Genomic DNA, 22,633 nt, shown 5'->3' on the forward strand with positions numbered 1-22,633 from the left:
ATGGCACACAGGGTTTCAACTCCTGCCGCTGTATTATCCTAGAAAGGTACAATCCTGAGGTCATGCTAAATGGTGAGCTTATTACACTGAGCCAGCTACAACCATCTAACCATTCTGTTTTTCCAGGGCATTCCTCATACCTCCTGATATGCACTATCCCAATCTGATCTCCCCTCCTGAGGCCATGCTGATTAGCTCATTAAATCTCAGCAACCCTAGCTCTGACCCTGATTTTCTGCCTCTGTCTCCAAGTCAAGGCTTCCATTGCTTTGTGTCTTCATTTGACATGTCTGTGAATTCATCCTTTCTTGGCAACAACTATCATATATGTGCAGCAATTAGTATACCCTATATGAATTCTGGGTATCCTTATCCCAACTTCCACTTTCAATGGCTGATTAGGTCCTTGGCAAAGCAATATCTCCTTTCTTCCTTTATCATTAGGGCTGGGCTGCAGGGTTGAGTAATTCTTCTCTGATGACATGGCTCAAGGCCTCATTCCAATGTTTTCCCCAATACCAAATGGTAGTGATTATCATCCCAGTTTCATATAATCAATTAAGATCAATCAGTTTTTACAAAGAGATATTTACTGAAAAGACATAGGAAAAAGAGAAGTGTAGAAACATTTTTCCCCAGCATCTGAGGGGAAACACTTTTCCCCATGCTACTTCAGTCCCTAGGGAGAATGGACTAAATTTTATAACAGTTTATATATAGCGTTTGCAGTAATTTTGAATGTGACAGAGCAGATGGGAGAGTCTCTATGATTCCCTCTTAGACATCTTTAATCCACTTCAATGCCATGTCAAGCAAGTTATTTCAATCCTTACCAGGCTGAGCTCTATGTTAATTCTCACATGGATTCCAGTTTACACAGCCCTAGCAGATCACTTTCTTGACCTTTCAAGGCTGTCCAAACCACAACTTAATTCAATACTTCACCTTAGATTTTTTTTTAAGTTAGGTAAGATAGAGACAGAAGCAACAGTAGGGTTATGTGCACACCATCTACATGAAGGCAACCTTAGAGGGCCCAAGGCCTCTTCCCCAATCCAGAGGCTTACAACACTTGTCATCCAAATGCTGCCAGGCAGGAAAGAGTTCTCAATCGTTTGGCTAATGCCTTGTTTATTACATGTGTAATTATTTGTGTAACATTCGGTATTGGCTCTGCACCCAAACAGAAGGTTCCTTCTCATTTCCATGAGAAGATCAGAAACAGTATCTGTGCCAGCTCTAAAATTCACATGGAGTGATGTCACCAGGGAAGATTAGTCATACTCATAAAGACTAGGCTCATTTACCAATCCAAGTTCCCCATTACATTAGAATGTTAGCTACTTCTTTGTTGTCTAGGCTGGGCCCGTCCAGTCCCTTCCACAACTCCGAGAGCCGGCTCCGTCCCTTCTCCGCACCACCATGAAGTAGATGTTCAAGGAGGACCACTTGTTGGAACACTGATGTGTAGAGTCTGCCAAAATCCGAGCCAAATATCCCGACTGGGTCCTGGTGATTGTGGAAAAAGTCTCAGGCTTTCAGATTGTTGACATTGACAAGCAGAAGTACCTGGTTCTGTCTGACATCACTGTGGCCCAGTTCATGTGGATCATCAGGAAATGGATCCAGCTACCCTCAGAGAAAGCAATCTTCCTGTTTGTGGATAAAACAGTCCCACAGTCTAGCCTAAGTATGGGACAACTTTATGAGAAGGAACAAGATGAAGATGGATTCTTGTACGTGGCCTACAGTGGGGAGAACACATTTGGCTTCTGAAGGCCAGTGCCCAAAGAGATGCATCCTTCCTGCTTGTGTATCTTGTAAAGAGCCAGTCACTTTGAGTTATTACACCAGATGCTCTTCACATAGACCCATAGTGCATTTGTAACTGGATTTATTTCTTAATATATTGAAAGGTCTTGTTTTATTAGACTGGTAAGTTATCAGAGTTTTATTTTCATTTTCTTTTCTTTGTTGTGCATTGTCCTCATGGCTGCAAGCTCCAGGGAACTTGAATTTAATGAAGTTATTTCGATATTGAGATGAGGTAGTTGGGGGACTCAAGTGAAAAGGGGAAGATAACACACTGTTCTGGATTATGTTTGAGGTGTTAGTTGGATAAGTATTAAAAGCATCTAAGTTAAATCCTTAGCAGTCAGGCCACTTGCTTCACTAGATCATTCCAACGGCCAATCATGTTGGACTGAGCTAATGTGTTCTTTCTGAACTCTATTGAGGTGAATAATTACAATAAAATTTCCTCTCACAAAGGCAAAAAAAAGAATGTTAGCTACTTGAGGGCAAGGATTTCTCTTCTTTTGTATTTATATCCTTAACATTTAACACAGTGTTGCCTCAAACAAACTGAGACTTGGGAAAGACATTAGCTTAAAAAGGCCAAAGTCTCCCACTGCATCTAAGGCAATCTCCAGTCATCCTGATCTATGTCTTTCCACTGAATTCAGATGACCCTGGAGAAGAGAGTGAGGCTGATGACTTTGCACAACTCTACCTCACTTAAATCCGACTCACTTGCTAGTCAAGATATCACCCTCCTGATGTCATTGGTACTCTTCAAGAATGAAAAACAAACAACAAAAATCTGTTTGAGTAGCAACCACAATGATTGTATATCCTATGTCAGACCAGTCCAGTACTACTGATAATTAATGTTTCTATCAAGAATGAAATAATTTCAATATTCTTACTTACCCCATGGTCAAATCTCACATGTAGATCTTATTTCCCCCATCACAAACACTTGCTTAGGTCTTCTTTCCTTTTTGGAGTACACACAGTGGTGACACAGTAGGCTGTTGACTATTGTGTTCCATACCCCCTGCCATATCTTCTTAGACCTCAGTCCATAGATGAGGGGATTCAGAGTGGGTGGAATGATAAGGTATAAGTCAGCTAGAAGAACCTGAGTATGCACAGGAACCATATCTTGACCCCACCAATCCACATAGACAGATATCAACCCGGGTAGATAGAAAAGTGCCATGACCCCCACATGGGAACCACATGTACTAAGAGCCTTGTGCCTAGCATTCTTAGAGGAAAGATTAAATACTGCCTGAAGAATTAGACTGTAGGAGGCAGAGATGAATGTCACATCAATTCCTACAACAACAGAGGATCCTATCAGTGCATAGAGATTACTAGCTGTGGGGTCAGAACATGCCAAATTGGCCACAGCCATGTGCTCACAATAAGAATGAGGGACAGCATGTGAGGCACAATATGAGAGATGGCTTACCATCCAGCTTAGTGGGGTCAGAGCAATGGTACCTCTTACCACAATTGCCACATTGATGCCCAGAATTTTCTGTGGTGTAAGGATGGTATTATAGTGCAAAGGTTTGCAGATGGCCACATAGCGGTCAAAAGCCATAGCTAGCAGAAGCCCTGACTCCAGGGCTGTGGCTGTATGGACAATATACATCTGGGTGAAGCAGGCAGTGAAGGCAATGGTTCCATTTCCTGACCAGAAGATACTCAGCATCTTTGGGGCCACAGATGTTGCCATGATGATGTCCACACCAGCCAAGACACACAGGAAATAATACATGGGCTCATGCAGTGCAGGGTCCATCCATATCACAGTCATGATGAGGCTGTTCCCCACAAGGACCATAGTATACATGGCACTGAGGAGGGCTGCTAGCCAGAGGTGAGTCTCCTCAAATCCTGGAATACCCATGAGGAAGAAGGTGGCAGGAGGTAATGATGTGTGGTTGGAGTGCAATCCTAACATCATTGAGGAGACTTTTTTCCTATAAATAAAACCATAGAAGCCAATAGTGCCTTGAGAAACAATGAAAGTTGGGAATAAAAGTGGAGTTATCTAAAAAGATCAATGTGGCTGCCACACAAGACACTTATTGGCCAACACAATAAACTCACTGAAAATCGTGCATAAAGAAAAAATTATAGAGCCAGTATGTTTCAGAGGCAGGGCTTGAATTCAGGTCTTCCTGTCTTTTAGTACAGATCTTTAGCAAATTTCCTCATAGGTTAAATATTACATGTAGTTTGGTTTCTTAGTCTAATATGCTTATTTTTATCACATGCTGTTGTTATGTTCAATGAATGTTTCCTGTATGCATCGGTGCTAGCTGCATGAAATTCTAGTATGGAGGAAGCTGGGTGTCAGAGTGAATAGAGTGCTTCATAGAGGGTCAGAAAGCTCTGAGTTCAAATCCTGCCTCAGACATTTACTAGTTATGTGATCCTGGGAAAGTTAAATTATTTGATTGTCAATGTCTTCATCTGTAAAATGAGGAAACTAATAGTACCTACTTCCCAGAGTTTTTGTGAGAACTAGTGATATAATGTTTAAGTACTTTGCAAACCTAAAGGCCCTACATAAATTCTAGTTTTTTTCTTAATAATAACGCAACACGTTATATATTGATGTGTACATTGTACTTTGAAATTGAGATGATTTCCTGAAAGTAACTTAGATATGAATTTACCTTGTTAATGAAATGAGTAGAGGATGTGATAGGCCTAGCAAGGCTCCTGAAAAATTGACATGAGTTTCTTCTGCCTGAGATGGATATTGACTGGGATAATGTGAGATAACAGGAAATATGGAAATTTTGCTTATCTTGATTGCCATATTTCCCTCTCCTTTCTATTTGCCTTTAAAGAGTCAACTTGCCTGTGCTCTCCACTTATTTCTGCTAAAACTTTAATAGCAAGGCCACATACCCTTTTTGATATGAACCAGATCCAAGTTTGGGAAGTAAATTCAGTAATATGCGTAAGAAGTAGGCAGTGATCGGGAACCAGAGCAGCAAGTGGGTTAGTGACCATTTCAGACCAGAATTTGACTGGAAATCAAAGTACATCTTATCAATGTGATGAAGAAAAATGGCCCAGGCCAGACCAGTGTTATATCTTCTGAAATGAGGGAGACAAGTGCAAGCATAAAGTCTAGCTTTCCTCATCCTTTTACATCCAGACTTGGGGCGGGGGTGGGGGTTAGCTGGGTAAATGTGGCTTGGATTGGAAGAGCAAGACTAGAGGTTGTATGAATGGTCAAAAAAGAGTTGGTGAGGACCCTCACTGAATGCTCTGGTTTTTCATGTTTTATTGCTTTATTTATTTATTCTAGCTATTCCTGGAAGCTGACATAGTATGGCACATACAAAGGATAAGGCCTAAGGGGAGGGAGGAGTTTTCCTAGAATGGGATGAGCCATGATCTGATTGATTAATCTATACTAAAATCCTAGAGCAACAGGAGGAAAGTGATACCAGCCAAAAAAAAAAAAGATCAGATTACTTAGGTTATATTTTCCAGGGTCCTCTTTTCAACCCTTCTAAGGAACATTTCAATTATAATTCTTCATTCCTCCAGCTCAGTGCACATCTCAAAGGTCAGGCTTTAAACATTGACCATCACTTCTAAAATTTCACTATTAATTTCCTCTAAAACTTTGTTGCAAGGCATTTTATTTCAGTGATTTCAATAAGTAACCATTGAAATAAACATTTCTAACCTCCAATTTCCAAGTCACTGTCTTCAGTGATAAGTACAGAAAGGTATTTTTTTAAAGTTTCCCTTTCCCTCAAGGAACTTATCATCCATGCCATCAAATTAAACCTCAGATATATGTCAAGAGCTTTATTTTACTTGGAAGGACAAGATGGTGGAGGGAAAGGAACTTCTTAGCCAATTATGTCACTGCCCTAGTCCTGGAGAGAAGACTAAAGTAATATACTCAATTCTCATTTTGCTTCTGTTTTCTCTGCCAACGGGAATAGTCCTTGGACTACAAAAAGATGATCATAAAATAACTAATACAGAAGTGGTATAAATGATAAGTAAAATGATATTTAAGAGTTTTTAGCTCTCTTTAATAAAAATTAGTCAGTTGGACCAAGTGTAATAAGTTCTTAGGCACTAAATGGACTAGTAAAAGGGATGGCTGATCCATCACCAATGAAATCTAAATAAGCATGGGGCACAAGAGAGATGTCACAGAATGAGACAAGAATGAATAAGCCAAATTCCAAAAAAGAATGGAGAGAACTAAATCTTGAAATCATAGATCAATGAATTTGCCTTTTATTCTTGACAAAACTCTCAACTATATTATTAAAGAGATAGTTAGTGAACATCTAGAAAAGGTAGTAGTTATTTACAAAAAGAGAGAAAAGAAGAGCCAAAACAGCTTCAGCAAGAATAGTTCATGACAACCAAACCTTATTTCTATTTTTCAAAGACCTAGCAATCTGATCAGGGAAATTGTGGAGATATAGTTTATGGTACCCAAATTTTAGCAATTTTAGCAGATTCTTATGGGAAGAGATGTAAAGATACTACATGATAGGCTGATTAGATGAATTTGGAACTGGTTGCAACCCCAGTCTCAAAAAAGATGTCATTAATGGTTCTAAATTAGCATGGAAGGATATCTCTAATGGAGTGACCCAGTGATCTGTACTAGGTCCTACAATGTCAAACATTTTCTCAGAGACTTGGATAAGGCATAGACAATCTCATTTTTTCAAACTTGCATATGATAAAAATCTAGGAGGGAAAAATAACCTACTGGATGACATATTCAGCCCAATATTCCAGCCTATCCAGATTCCCCTGTATCCTAATTCTATTAAGATGAAATATAGTAGTGTTGAATGTAAACTCTTAAACTTGGATTAAAGAAATCAACTTCATACATATAATATGAGGAGGTCAGGTGAGACATCAGTTTGTTTTATGTTACTGCCTTGGCTCAATTAAGGTGTCTCCTCTTCCATTATACTTTCCTAAGCCACTGCAGGTACAAGTATCATTTACTTTTCCCAGAAAGTTTTGGGGAAGTAAAAACTACAGGCAGAGAGATCAGGCAGAAAGTCATAATAATAGTGAGATTAATAATAGTGAGAATTAATAAATGCCTGAAACTTGATGGTGACAATAAGAATGAAGAGTAAAGGACAGGTAAGAACTAGCATTTATGTAACACCTTAAGGTTAGCAAAGCACTTTAGAAATAATATCTCATTTGATCTTCATAACGGCCCTTTGAAGTAAGTGTGTTAATATCTCCATTTTGCAGAGGAGGAAAAACATGTTTAGTGATTTGGCCAAGGTCACAAAGCTAGTAAATATCTGAGGAAGATATGTCGAGCCTTCCTGACTCCTAGTCTAGCAGTCTATCCCCTCTCTATATCACATTGCTCAAATAGAAGTGATATAGATATAGAAGTGATATAACCATGGAGTTATTGGGGAGAGATGTGACCTACATTGTGCAAAATAGTCTGTTAACGCAATGGGGAATAGATCTAAAACTATCAAAACCCTTGTCCCTATACAAATAGCTTAAGCAGCTCTGAGAATCATGGAATCTTAAGCCAAGTCCAACTTATTTTTGAATGAATTCCTTCTATAAATTTCAACAAGTTGTCATCCACTTCTACTTGAAAACTTTTAGTGAAAAGAAACCCATTACTTTCTGAAGCATCTCATTGTACTCTTGGGCACTTTCAGTTGTTAATATGTTTTTTCTATGTGGAAAAAAATGCACCATCAAATCATTGGTCTAGTTCTACTTCTGTGCCCAATCTTTGCTCACAACAGACCTACAAGGTGGGTCATGAAAATACTAATTTAATTTGCACAATGAACTCATGGGGTAAAGAATCTGGATATTTGGCCAAGATTACAAGACTATCAAACTCCAACACTTATACCTCTAACACCTTCATTGCATGGCTGGAAGTGACTTAACCAAAGTCATTTGGCTCCTAGTTGTTCTCTGTGAATCATAAATTAGATTCTCAAAGTTGAAAGAGTCATCTAGTCCAAAACTCTCATTTTTTCAGTTGGGAAAATTAAGGTTATCACCAGTCCTCTTTATTCAATGGAAGCTTGATCCTTCTTACACCAATTGCTATTCTTTACCTGGGTCCTCAAAGATTTCTCTAGGGAACTTATATTCACAAAGTATTGGAATTAGAATAAAAGAAACTGGGTTTGAAATGTAAATCTCTCTTTCACTATTTATGTAACACTGGGCAAATCACCTCAGCACTCAGCTCTAGTTTCCTCATCTGTACAATGAAAGCATTCAGACTGGATGACCTCTAAGACCATTTGCAGATCTTTGTATATGATTCTAAGAGCTCTCTTTGGAGACCACAGTCCAACCCACCACCCAAGTCTTTACCCTTATCTTCAGCAGAGGTACCTACCTTGCTCATTGTCCTGCCCTACATTCTTGCAAAGAGAGGTCTCCTACAGACTCTCTGTAGGACATGCTAGTCCAGCCTGCTAGAAAGAAGATTTATATAATTCTTCCACATAGAATTAGGCTGGTGGGAAGGATGAAGAGAACAGGGATTCAGTCTGTACTCTCTACTTTTAGAGAAATCTCCATCTAGAAGGGTTGCTCTTTCTGTGATACATAGATGCTCTTGGAGGACCCTTTTCTCTAGGATACCCAAACTGTTATTCCAAGTCCCCTTGTCCCAAGACAGTCCAATCATCATCCCTTAGAACAATAACACAGTCATGCCTTCCAAATAGAGCTCCCTTGAGTCTAGTTCCCCCTTTCTCCCTGGAGTCCAGGAAATTAACAGAAAGAAACAGGATATTAAGGTAGAAGGAACCCTGAACAGAAAGTCAAGAAACCCAGGTTCTAATCCTGGTCCTCATACTTGGAGCCCCATTCCCCACTCTAGGTCTCAATTTCCATCTCCATAAAATCAGAGTTTTGGACAGACTACATAATTTCTAGGGTTCTCTCCAGTAATAACCAGTTATACTATTGGGCTCCTAGTCTGAGCTCTATGGGACTGATTAAGTAGAGAAAGGGGAGCCCTTGGAATTCAGAGTTGGGAGAGAGAAAAGATGAGACATCTGTCTCCCCACAGTACATCTCCACAGCTAATCACCAGGAATCTCTCCCAGGTCCAGAAGAGTCCCTGGTGGCAATTGAAGTTTTGCTTCTTTCTTCCTCAGGGGCTAATTTGGAAATTTCTGCAGCAGGGTAATTGTGAGGACAGACCTTTGCGGCCTGAGAAACTAAAGAGCAGGAAGTGGTGCCTTCATTTTGAAGTCATGCTCCCTTCTCTGGCTCCTCCAAGGTGATTAGACTTCCTAGAAGGGAAAACATGAAAAATGCTACACAAGTTCCTTCATTTCAATCTCACCATTAAAATTTCTCAAGTGACTACAAAAAGAGGCAAAAGCCATCTTACTCCTCTCCCACTGAAGGGGGCCAATAAGCTCTGAAACACTAAGCAGTTAGAAAGAAAGCAAACTCCCATAGTGGTTGGTTCATCTCTTTGGAGTACAAGAGACTGAATAGCTCAGGAGAAGGGTTACTACTAGAACTCACATCAGCTAATTCCAAAGTAAATCGATAATAAACACTTTGTATACACATACCCAAAATTAACAACAACAACAATATTTATAAAGCACTTACTATGTGCCAGGCACTATGCTAAGTACTTTAGAAATGTTATTCCACTTCATCCTCACAACAAACTTCAGAAGCAGATGTTATTGTTATCTCCATTTTATGGATGCGGAAGTTGAAGCAAACAGAGGTCAGGTAACTTGCCCAGGGTCACACAACTAGCCAGAGTCTGAGGCCATATTCATTTTTTTAGTTTATTTTTTTTTAGAATACTGAAGTGTAAAATCATGTTTTATGACAAATTGAAAGGTTGAGGTGAATGAATGCCACACATTCAAATAATATTTTGAAAAATCTAATTTGAGCTAGACACTATTTGCATATTATATAAATGAATTGCTATTATTATACAAGGATTCCTATTGTTGACAGGACAGGTCTTAATAACATGGTTACAGTATCTGCATCTTGAGAATACCGGAATGTATTTTCCTTGTGTGGCATACATTGCTTTATCATTAAAAATTCCTATATACCTAAATCATTATTTTTTAAAATTTATTTTATTTTTAATTTATATAATAAAACAAGAATTTCCATAACAGTATAATGAAAAAGATGATTTCACATAAAACTATAAATCTATTATGTACAACTTGCTATTTCCTTTCAATATGTAATAAAGTTATCATGTAAATTTCCTTTTTTTCTGTTTTTTCTTCTTTTCCTTCCCTTTCCGCCACCCTAGTGATGGCTACCATAAGACACATGTATGCAAATATATGTAAAATCATTCTATGCATATTTATATTCATCATTTCTTTCTCTGGATGCAGACAATGTCTTCCTTCATACGTCCTTGGGAGATGATTTAGATATTTGTAATAATCAAAATTGCTTATTTGCTCAAAGTCATTCTTAAAACAATATTGCTGTTGCTGCATGCAACATTCTCTTGATTATACTCATTTTACTCATCTTTATTTTGTGGAAGTCTATTCATGTTTTTCTAAGTTCATCAAGCTCATCATTTCCTTTTTTATTTAATTTATTTAATATATTTAGTTTTCAGCATTGATTTTCACAAGAGTTTGAATTAAAAATTTTCTCCCCATTTCTGCCCTCCCACCCACTCCACGATGGTGTGTATTCTGGTTGCCCCTTTCCCCAGGCAGCCCTTGTTCCTGTCACCCCACTCCCCTCCCATCCCCTTTTCCCTTCCTTTCTTGTAGAGCAAGATACATTTCTATGCTCCATTACCCGTGTACCTTATTTCCTAGTTTCATGAAAAACTTGTTTTGTTGTTCTTTTTGAACATCTGTTTTTAAAACTTTGAGTTCCAAATTCTCTCCCCTTTTCCCTCCCCACACACCCTCCCTAGGAAAGTAAGCAATTCAACATAGGCCACATGCATATCATTATGTAAAACCCTTCCACAATACTCATGTTGTGAAAGACTAACTATATTTTGCTCCTTCCTAACCTATCCCCCTTTATTGAATTTTCTCCCTTGCCCTGTCCCTTTTTGAAAGTGTTTGTTTTTGATTACCTTCTCCCCCATCTGCCCTCCCTTCTATCATCCCCCCATTTTATCTTCTTCCTCCTTCTTTCCTGTGGGGTAACAAACCCAATTAAGTGTGTATGGTATTTCCTCCTCAGATCAAATCTGATGAGAGCAAGATTCACTCATTCTACCCTCACCTGCCCTCTCTTCACTTTCCACAGAACTGCTTTTTCTTGCCACTTTAATGTGAGATAATTTACCCCATTCTATCTCTCCCTATCTCCCTCTCTCAATATGTTCCACTAGTCCCTTGATTTGATTTTTTTTAGATATTATCCCTTCATATTCAACTCACCCTGTGCCCTCTGTCTATATATATATATATATATATATATATATATATATATATATTTATATATATATATATATTTATATATATATATATGTTCACATATATATATGTTCACACATATATATATGTTCACATATATATACACACACACATACATATATACATGCACAAACACACACACACACACACACACACACATATATAGATGCATTTTCCCTTCACCTACCCTGATACTGAAGTCTCATGAATCATACACATCATCTTTCCATGTAAGAATATAAACAAGAAAACTACAAATCAAGTGGAGCCAAGATGGCAGCTAGAAAGCAGGGATTAGCGTGAGCTCCCTGCCGAGTCCCTCCAAAAACCTATAAAAAATGGCTCTGAACCAATTCTAGAACTACAGAACCCACAAAATAGCAGAGGGCAGCAGGGCTCCAGCACAGGACAGCCTGGATGGTCTCTGAGTGATGTCTATCCCACATGGAGCTGGGAGCAGAGGGGAGCGGAGCTGAGCAGAGCAGAGCCCAGCATGAGTGGCATGGGCCAACCAGACCAGGAGCTGGGCGGAACATGCACTAGCGCCCTGAATCAGTGAGCTGCAGCAGTTACCAGACTTCTCAACCCACAAACACCAAAGACAACAGAGAAGGTTAGTGGGAAAAGCTGCGGGAGCAGAAGGAGTTCGCTTTTTGGCCACCACCCTGGGGGCAGTGGAAGTAGGGCAGCTACAGAACTACAGCTGTAGTTACTTCTGACCCCAGGCCCACCTGGTGGGAGGAATTAAGCGGCAGAGCAGCGCAGAAGTGCACAGCCTGCTGAAGATCTAAGTCCAGTCCAGATTGGGGGTTCTTGGGGAAGCAGGAGTGCCGGTGTAGAAGAGCTGGCACATGCCCACAAGCTTGGAACATAGCTCTCTTAACACTACAAGCAGTCATACCCCGCTGAAAAACTCAAGGGTCAAGTTAGTTGGCTGGGAATATGGCCAGCCAGTGAAAATGCACCCAGATTCAGTCTCAGACTCTGGAATCTTTCTTTGGTGACAAAGAAGACCAAAACATACAGCCAGAAGAAGTCGACAAAGTCAAAGAGCCTACAACAAAAGCCTCCAAGAAAAACATGAACTGGTCCCAGGCCATGGAAGAGCTCAAAAAGGATTTGGAAAAGCAAGTTAGAGAAGTAGAGGAAAAATTGGGAAGAGAAATGAGAAGGATGCAAGAAAACCATGAAAAACAAGTCAATGACTTGCTAAAGGAGACCCAAAAAATACTGAAAAATACACTGAAGAAAACAACACCTTAAAAAATAGACTAACTCAAATGGCAAAAGAGCTCCAAAAACCCAATGAGGAGAAGAATGCCTTGAAAGGCAGAATTAGCTAAATGGAAAAGGAGGTCCAAAAGACCACTGAAGAAAATACTACCTTCAAAATTAGATTGGAGCAAGTGGAAGCCAGTGAGTTTATGACAAATCAAGATATTATAAAACAGAACCGAAGGAATGAAAAAATGGAAGAGAATGTAAAATATCTCATTGGAAAAACCACTGACTTGGAAAATAGATCCAGGAGAGATAATTTAAAAATTATTGGACTACCTGAAAGCCATGATCAAAAAAAGAGCCTAGATATCATCTTTCAAGAAATTATCAAGGAGAAACACCCTGATATTCTAGAGCCACAGGGAAAAATAGAAATTGAAAGAATCCACAGATTGCCTCCTCAAATAGATCCCAAAAAGAAATCTCCTAGGAATCTTGTCGCCAAATTCCAGAGCTCCCAGATCAAGGAGAAAATACTGCAAGCAGCCAGAAAGAAACATTTTGGGTATTGTGGAAACACGATCAGAATAATCCAAGATCTAGCAGCTTCTACACTAAGAGATCAAAGGGCTTGGAATACGATATTCCGGAGGTCAATGGAGCTAGGATTAAAACCAAGAATCACGTACCCGACAAAACTGAGTATCATGCTCCGGGGCAAAATATGGAATTTCAATAAAATAGAGGACTTTCAAGCTTTCTCAGTAAAAAGACCAGAGCAGAACAGATAATTTGACTTTCAAATACAAGAATCAAGAGAAGCGTGAAAAGGTAATCAAGAAAAAGAACAAGAAAAAGAAATTGCAAGGGACTTACTAAAGTTGAACTGTTTTGTTTACATTCCAAAATGGAAAGATGATGTGCATGACTCATGATACCTCAGTATTAGGGTAGGTGAAGGGAACATATATATGTTTATGTATATATATGTATATGTAAGTGTGTATGTATGTATATGTGTGTGTGTATTATACACACACATACATATATATATACATATATATATATATATATATATGTATATATATATATATATACAGAGAGAGAGAGAAAGAGAGAGGGCACAGGGTGAGTTGAAGATGAAGGGAAGATATCTAAAAGAAATTAAATAAAATTAAGAGATGAGAGAGGAATATATTGAGACAGGGAGATAAGGAGAGATAGAATGGGGTAAATTATCTTAAAAGTGGCAAGAAAAAGCAGTTCTGTAGGAAGAGAAGAGAAGGCAGGTGAGGGGGAATGAGTGAATCTTGCTCTCATCAGATTTGACCTGAGGAGGGAATACCATACATATTCAATTGGGTATCTTACCCCACAGGAAAAAAAGGAGGAAGAAGATAAAAAAGGGGGGATGATAGAAGGGAGGTCAGATGGGGGTGGAAAAACAAACACTTTCTTAAAGGGACAGGGTCAAGGGAGAAAATTCAATAAAGGGGGATAGGTTAGGAAGGAGCAAAATACAGTGAGCCTTTCACAACGTGAATATTGTGGAAGGGTTATACATAATGATACACATGTGGCCTGTGTTGAATTGTTTGACTTCTTAGGGAGGGTGGGTGGAAAGGGAAGAGGGGAAAGAATTTGGAACTCAAAGTTTTAAAAACAGAGGTTCAAAAACAAACAAAAAAAAAAGTTTTTGCATGCAACTAGAAAATAATATACACAGGCAATGGGGCATAGAAATTTATCTTGCCCTACAAGAAAGGAAGGGAAAAGGTGATGGGAGGAGAGTGGGGTGACAGAAGGCAGGGCTGACTGGGGAACAGGGCAATCAGAATATATGCGATCTTGGAGTGGGGGGGAGGGTAGAAATGGGGAGAAAATTTGTAAGTCAAACTCTTGTGAAAATAAATGCTGAAAACTAAATATGTTAAATTTTAAAAAAAAGAACTACCAATCAAAATAAAAAAGAATGTAAACAAAACAGTTCAACTTTAGTAAGTCCCGTGTGATTTCTTTTTCTTCTTTATCTTTTCATGATTCCCTTGATTCTTGTGTTTGAAAGTCAAATTTTCTATTCATCTCTGGTCTTTTCACTGAGAAAGCTTGAAAGTCCTCTATTTTATTGAAAATCCACATTTTGCCTTGGAGCATGATACTCAGTTTTGCTGGGTAGGTGATTCTTGGTTTTAATCCTAGCTGCATTGACCTCCAGGATATCGTATTCTAAGCCCTTTGATCCCTTAATGTAGAAGCTGCTGGGTCTTGTATTATTCTGATTGTGTTTCCACAATACTCAAATTGTTTCTTTCTGGCTGCTTGCAGTATTTTCTCCTTGATATGGGAGCTCTGGAATTTGGTGACAATATTCCTAGGAATTTTCTTTTGGGGATCTTTTTGAGGGGGCAATTGGTGGATTCTTTCAATTTCTATTTTACCCTCTGGCTCTAGAATATCAGGGAAGCTCTCCTTGATAATTTCTTAAAAGATGATATTTAGGCTCTTTTTTTGATCATGGCTTTCATGTAGTCCAATAATTTTTAAATTATCTCTCCTGGATCTATTTTCCAAGTCAGTGGTTTTTCCAATGAGATATTTCACATTGTGTTCCACTTTTTCATTCCTTTGGTTCTGTTTTATAATATCTTGATTTCTCATAAAGTCACTAGCTTCCACTTGCTCCAATCTAATTTTGAAGGTAGTACTTTTTTCAGTGGTCTTTTGGACCTCCTTTTCCATTTGGCTAATTCTGCCTTTCAAAGGATTCTTCTCCTCATTGGCTTTTTGGTGCTCTTTTGCCATTTAAGTTAGTCTATTTTTTAAGGTGTTGTTTTCTTCAGTATGTTTTTCAGTAATTTTTGAGTCTCCTTTAACAAGTCATTGACTTGTTTTTCATGGTTTTCTTGCATCCTTCTCATTTCTCTTCCCAATTTTTCCTCTACTTCTCTAACTTGCTTTTCCAAATCCTTTTTGAGCTCTTCCATGGCCTGAGACCACTTCATGTTTTCCTTGGAGGCTTTTAATGTAGGCTCTTTGACTTTGTTGACTTCTTCTGGCTGTATGTTTTGGTCTTCTTTGTCACCAAAGAAAGATTCCAGAGTCTGAGACTGAATCTGAGTCCGTTTTCACTGGCTGGCCATGTTCCCAGCCAACTTACTTGATCCTTGAGTTTTTTGTCTGGGTGTGACTGCTTGTAGAGTAAAGAGTACTTTGTTCCAAGCTTGAGGGGATGTGCTGTTGTTTTCAGAGCTTTTTCTATGCAGCCAGCTCTCCCACGCCAGCACTCCTCCTTCCCCAAGAACCACCAACCTGGACCTGACTCAGATCTGAAGCAGGCTCTGCACTCCCACTCTGATCCACCACTTCATTCCTCCCACCAGGTGGGACTGGGGTCAGAAGCAACTGAAGCTGTAGTTCTGTAGCTGCACCACCTCTGCTGTCTCCGGGGCAGTGGCCGAATCAGGAACTCCTTTCACTCCCTGCAGCTTTTCCCACTAACCTTCTTTGTTGTCTTTGGTGTTTGTGGGTTGAGAAGTCTGGTAACTGCCGTAGCTCACTGATTCAGGGCTCTAGGGCCTGTTCCTCCTGGCTCCTGGTCTGGTTGGTCCTGCTGCTGCCCATGCTGAGCTCTGCTCCCCTCTGCTCCCAGCTCTGTGCAGGATAGACCTCACTCAGTGACCATCCAGGCTGTCCTGGCCTGGAGCCCTGCTTCCCTCTGCTATTTTGTGGTTTCTGCAGTTCCATAATTTGTTCAGAGACATTTTTATAGGTTTTTGGAGGGACTTGGTGGGGAGCTCACACAAGTCCCTGCTTTCCAGCCCCCATCTTGGCTCTGCCCACCAAGCTCATCATTTCTTATAACACAGTAGTGTTCCATCACAATCATATGCCACCACTTGATTAGCTGTTCCCGAATTGATGGGCATCCCCAAAATTTCCTGTTCTTTGCCACCACAAAGAGAGTTTCTATAAATAGTTTAGAATGTGTAGATTCTTTTCTTTTTTCCCTAATAATCTTTGGAAATAGAGCAAGTAGTGGTATTGTTGGGTCAAAAGTATAGGCAGTTTAATCTTTGGGCATAATCCAGATTGCTCTCCAAAGTGGTTGGATCAGTTCACAATTCCAGCAATAATGAATTAGGTTCTCATTTTTTCTACATCCCCTTCAACATTTGTTTTTTTTTTATACCTTTCAGTCATTTTAGCCAATCTGATAGGTGTAAAATGATATCTCAAGGTTATTTTAATTTGTATTTCTCTAATCAATAATGATTTAGAGCATTTTTCTTATGACTACGTGTTGTTTTGATTTCTTTATTATAAAATCACCTGTTCATATCCTTTGACCATTTATAAATTGATGAATGACTCACATTCTTGCAAATTTCACAAACTTTTTTATTTCCTTGAGATATGAGATCTTTATCTGAGAAATTTTTTTAATTTTCCCCCAATTTTCTGCTTTCCTTTTGATCTTGGTAACATTTATTTTATTTATACAGGCCTTTTAAAATTTAATATAATTAAATTTTCTATTTTACACTTGATTCTTCTCTCTATCTCCTGTTCATTCATACATTGTTTGCCTATCCATAAGTCTGATAAATAATATGCTCCATGTTCTTTGATTTTTCTTGGAGTATTTCTCTTTATATCTAGGTCATTTATCCATTTTGACTTATTCTTGGTAAATGGTGTAAGATATTGGTCTATGTCCAGTTTTTGCTATACTGCTTTCCAGTTTTCCCAACAATTTTTATCAAATAGTGAATTCTCATCCCAAAATCTTAAGTCTTTACACTTGTCAAATACAAGGTTACTTTATATTTATTTGCTGCTGTAAATTGTGTATCTACTTTTTACTATTGATCTACCTTTCTATTTCTTAGCCAGTTCCAGATAGTTTTGATGAGAGAGCTCGCAGAGAGAGTGCAGAGCAGAAAGTGGAGACCAGAGAGCTGCAGAGACCAGAGAACTGAGAGGAGAGAGGATGCAGGGAAGCAGAAAATTAGGATTTATGAGTGTTTATGGGAAAGTCTGGCAGGGGGGAAGGTTACAGAATGACTCAGCTTTTTGCTGTAATACTGTGTTATAGTTTCCTTGCTGTTTCATTGAGGTGGACTTACTGGCTCTGGAATACAGCTGTTGTTATGTCAGGTTGGAATTATTGGTTTTGGGGTTTAATCCTCTGGTGTCTAAATAAATGTTATACTTCCTCTGACTTCTACCTAGAGAATCTTTTATGCTTTTCAAGTCCAAACTATACAGGCATATTCATGGTCATCGTTGAGATCATGATCTTGCCTTACTGATACAGATGCATAATTCATATGTACTCTAATGACATTTACTAGAGATATGAATTATTGTAAGTAAAGATCTTGAATTAATAATGAGGGCAGGGACAACAATATTGACAGGGCTATTTTTATAGGTGCTTCCAGATGATAGGCATACTCAATTGCACCTGTAGAGTTTCTGTTCCTCTACTAGCTTTCCTCATGTTGATACAAGCCCCATAATCTGTGTGAGAGTTGTAGGAGAAATCTTCAGCCACAATTCAATTTGAGTCTAAATGGCATAGATATAGATATAGATATAGAGATAGAGATAGAGATAGAGATAGAGATAGAGATAGAGATAGATATAGACATAGACATAGATATAGATATAGATATAGATATAGATATAGATAGTGTGTGTACATACATATGTATATATACATACATATGTACATATATGTATGTATAAAACCCTCTGTGAGCCCTTCCTAATTAGTGCTCATACATTTCCAAGAACACAGGGACTTAATGATAGGGTCTTTTGAAGATCTTGGTGATTAATGCCTAAGACACTATGGGACTTCATTCCTGCAGACCCTTGGACAGTTAAATATCATCTTTGGGAGACTTTTTGAGAGAACTGAGTCTAACTTTTGTTCTGTGGAGAAGGTATTTTATCAAGTCAGTAAACATTTTTAAGCATCTATTCTGTGGCAGGCACTATACTAAGTGCCAGGGATACAAAGAATGGAATACAACAACAACAACAACAACAACAAACCAGTCACTGTCCTTGAGGAGCCTAATGTGGGAAACATCATTCAAACAACTATGTACAAATAAGATATATATAAGATAAATTGGAAATAATCAATGCAGGGAAAGGATCAAAATTAAGAACTGGCAAAGTTTCCCATAAAAAGGAGAAATTTAGCCGAGATGTGAAGGAAGCCAGGGAAACCAGGAGACAGAAATAAGGAGGGACAGAATTCCAAGTATGTGAAGTAGTCCGTGAAAATGGGGGCAGCTAGGTGGCACAGTAAATAGATCACCAACCTTGGAGTCAAGAGGACCTGAGTTCATATTCTGCTTCAGACACTTGACACTTACTAGCTGTGTGACCTTGGGCAAGTCATTTATCCCCAACTGCCTTTCCTCCCCCCCCCCCGAAAAAAAAAGAAATAAAAGAAAAGAAAATGCATCATGTCAGGCAATGGGTATCCTGTGCAAGGGACAGAAAGAAAGCAAAGAAGACTTCTTAAAACGGGACATTAGCTGACACCTTAAATTGTTGATTCCAGACATTTTAGAAGTGATAGAAGAATGTTTGAACAATGTGGCAGCTCTAAGAAAGATGACAACCAGAGTTATCTCTAACCAATACTGAAACTTCTCTTGCTTTACATTTTTGTTATTGTTACAAAAATCCTATCACATATAGAAGGTGCCAAGAAGCCTGCATATATCTGAAGACTCACCTAACAACCCTGCTACAAAACTATGTACATAGGCTATATAAAACACAAATAATGGGGGAGGAGAGGTAGAGTACTGGCAGCAGGAGAAATCAGAACAAGTTTGATGTGGAGGGGGATTTTTAAGCTTAGCTTAGATGGAGGCTATTTTGATGAAAAAAAGACATATTTTCTCTTCCACTCCCTCATAAAAAAACCTCGTGCTAAATATGCCTAAATACATCTGGTGAAACACATTCTCAAACTGACCATATCCAAAAAAAAATGTTTCCTTCTGAATTTCATCACCTCACTTTCAGGAGTTAGGTGACATTTTTTGTTCTTTGTGTCCAACTCTTTGTGAACATATTTGGAGTTTTCTTGGCAAAGATATTGAAGTGTTTTGCCATTTCCTTCTCTAGTTCATTTTATAGATGAGGAAGCTGAGGCAAACAGGGTTAAGTGACTTGCCCAGGTCACACAGATAGTATGTGTCTGAGGGCAGAGTTGAACTCAGAAAGTTGAGTCTTCCTAACTCCAGGCCCACTGCTCTATCCACTGTGGCACCCAACTGCCAAAGTATGTTAGGTAACACATCACCTTTCATCCTGCAGGGTCATGATTTCATCATTATGTTGATCAGAGTTATGACATCTTTGATTTATTTGTCTTTGCAATGATGTGATTACTATATAACTGATCTCTTGTTTCTGCTCATTTTACCCTGCATCAGTTCATACAAGTTGTCCCAGGTTTCTTTGAAACCAACCTCTTCATCATTTATTACAGCACCATAATATTCCATTCAGTTCATTTACTTTGTTCATATATGTTCAACCACCCCCTAATTAATGTGCATTCTCTAAGAGTAAAAAAAGGAATTCTAAGATATGGAGATAAAAAAGTAAAAGCAGCTGAATTAATCCAAATAAAGATATAAAAGACATGTTTATCAACTTGGCAAAAAGGTAGTTGCAAAAAGTTGACAAAATATAGCACATTCCCCCTCCTTCCCCCAACTAAACAAACAAATAAACCATAGCCATGGACAGGCCCTTAATACATTTAAAATCAAGAGTTACTATTATTTGCAATGGAGAAAAACTACAAACTTTCCCAATAAATGTAAGGGCAAGTCAAAGATGCTTTTGCTTCCCGAACTATAATTTGACATGATTCCAAAAAAATGACAGCAAGAGAAAAAGATAATAGAATATAATTAAAATCATAAAAATAGGCAAAGGAGACAAAATAATTTATAAATTCAGACATGGTTGTTTATTTTGAAAATTCCAGAGAATTAACCAAAAAAACTAATTGAGATTAGTAATTGCTTTAATAAAGTATCAAGAAACAAAATTAATCCATAAAAGTTGTCATCATTTCTATATAGTAATAACAACATACAGTAGGAAATAATAGGAAGAGAAATCCCATTCTAATAAGATTACAGGACAGTTAAGTAATGTAGTAGATAGAATACTGGACCTGAGGTCAGGAAGATATCTTCCTGAATTCAAATCTGGCCTCAGACACTTACTAGCTTATGATTCTGGGCAATTCACTTAACCCTGCTTTCCTCAGTTACTCATCTGTAAAATGAGCTGGAGAAGGAAGTAGCAAATGACTGTAGTATCTTTGCCAAGAAAACTCCAAATGGCCTCAAGAAAAGTCAGACACAGTTGAAAAATTACTGAATAGCACATCTTTTCCCCTTTTCTTTGGTCTCTTTGGGATACAGAGCTAATACTGGTATTTCTTGGTCAAAAGGTATGCACAGTTTTATAGACCTTTGGGCCTAATTTCAAATTATTCTCCAGAATGGTTGGACCAGTTTTTAACTCCACCAACAATGCATTAGCAAATCAAATTTTCTATATTCCCTCCATTATTTGTCATTTCCCTTTTCTGTCATGTAAACCAATCTGATATGTGTGAGGTGGTATCTCAGAGTTGTTCTAATTTACATTTCTCCAATAAATACTGATTTAGAGCATTTGTCCATATGACTATAGATAGTTTTGATTTTTTTCTGAAAAATGCCTGTTCACATCCTTTGACCTTTTATCATTTGAGGAATGGTATGTATATGTGTGTGTGTGTGTGCACGCGCGTGTGTATATATGTGTGTATATGTATATATGTGTATATGTATATGTGTATATGTATATGTGTATATATGTATATATGTATATGTATACATGCATATGTGTATATGTGTATATATGTATGTATGTGTGTGCATATGTATGTGTTTTGTATATGTGTATGTTTGTGTGTATGTGTGTGTATGTATGCATGTGTGGGTGTGGGTGTGGGTGTGGGTGTGTATATATGTATATATGTGTGTATGTGTGTGTGTATGGCTCAACTACCTATATATTTGAGAAATAAGGTCTTTATCAGAGAAATTTACTATAAAATTTTTCCATTTCCTGTTTTCTTTCTAACTTTGGCTTTTGTTAATTAGTTGTGCAAAACTGTTTTAACTTCATGTAATCAAAATTATCCATTTTACTTCCCATGATCCTCTCTATCTTTTGTTTTGTCATAAAAAACTCTTTTCTTATTCATCGATACTGACACATATGTTTTCCCATGCTTTCCTCCTTTATTTATGATATCACCTTTATGTCTGTCTTTTTAATCCATTTTTCCATATTTTTTATGTGATGGGAGACTTTGATTTGTGTCTAATTTCTGCCTGACTAATTTCTAGTTCTTCAAAAATGTATTTTTTTTGTCAAATTCTTCTTCCAAAGGAATTTTGTTATTTTTTTTCTAAATCTATTAAGTAATCATTTGGTAGTTTGAGTTGTATGGTACTAAATAAGTAAATTAACTTAGGTAGAACTGTGACTTAAAAAAATATTGGCTGAGCCAGTCTATGAGCAATTAATATTTCTCCAGCTGGTTAGATCTGCCCTTCTTTGTGTAAAAAAATTAGGGGCAGCTAGGTGGTGCAGTGAGTAGAGCCCTGGCCTTGGATTCAGGAGGACCTGAGTTCAAATCCAGCCTCAGACGCTTGACATGTACTAGCTGTGTGACCTGGGGCAAGTCACCGAACCCCAACTGTCCTGCCAAAAATAAAAAAAAAGCAAGAAAGAAAAAAAGTGTTCTGTGATTGTGCTCATATAGTCCCTTGGCTTATCTTGGCCACCAATTCACATTAAACATATTTTCACATTAGTCATATTGTAAAGAAGAATTATAACCAATGGAATAAGCCACAAGGGAGAAGAAATCAAAAAAAAAAAAAGAGAGGGAGCAAATAGTTTGCTTCAATGTGCATTCAGACTTTGTAATTCTTTCTCTGGATGTGGATAGTTTTTTTTTTCCCATCATGAGTCTTTTGGAGTTGTTTTAGAACCTTACACTGCTGTATTAGGAGGGCAGA

General features: G+C 38.1%; 1 protein-coding gene and 1 pseudogene across 1 annotated transcript; one reads left to right on the forward strand and one right to left on the reverse strand.

Moving 5' to 3' along the window:
* The first annotated feature begins 1,422 nt into the window (after nucleotides 1–1,422).
* LOC118835309 lies at nucleotides 1,423–1,776 on the forward strand (annotated as a pseudogene).
* A 943-nt stretch (nucleotides 1,777–2,719) lies between these two features.
* LOC118836641 (olfactory receptor 52I1-like) lies at nucleotides 2,720–3,769 on the reverse strand. Its single transcript, XM_036743880.1, has one exon. It carries the CDS (start codon nucleotides 3,758–3,760, stop codon nucleotides 2,720–2,722), a length of 1,041 nt encoding a protein of 346 aa, XP_036599775.1. The 5' UTR covers nucleotides 3,761–3,769.
* Nucleotides 3,770–22,633: the final 18,864 nt, after the last annotated feature.

Source organism: Trichosurus vulpecula, chromosome 2 (genome assembly GCF_011100635.1).
Source record: "Trichosurus vulpecula isolate mTriVul1 chromosome 2, mTriVul1.pri, whole genome shotgun sequence".
Classification (NCBI taxonomy): domain Eukaryota; kingdom Metazoa; phylum Chordata; class Mammalia; order Diprotodontia; family Phalangeridae; genus Trichosurus; species Trichosurus vulpecula.

Coding starts and splice junctions, on each gene's coding strand:
- LOC118836641 (XM_036743880.1), bottom strand. CDS start 3,760: ATGATGTTAGGATTGCACTCCAACCACACATCATTACCTCCTGCCACC.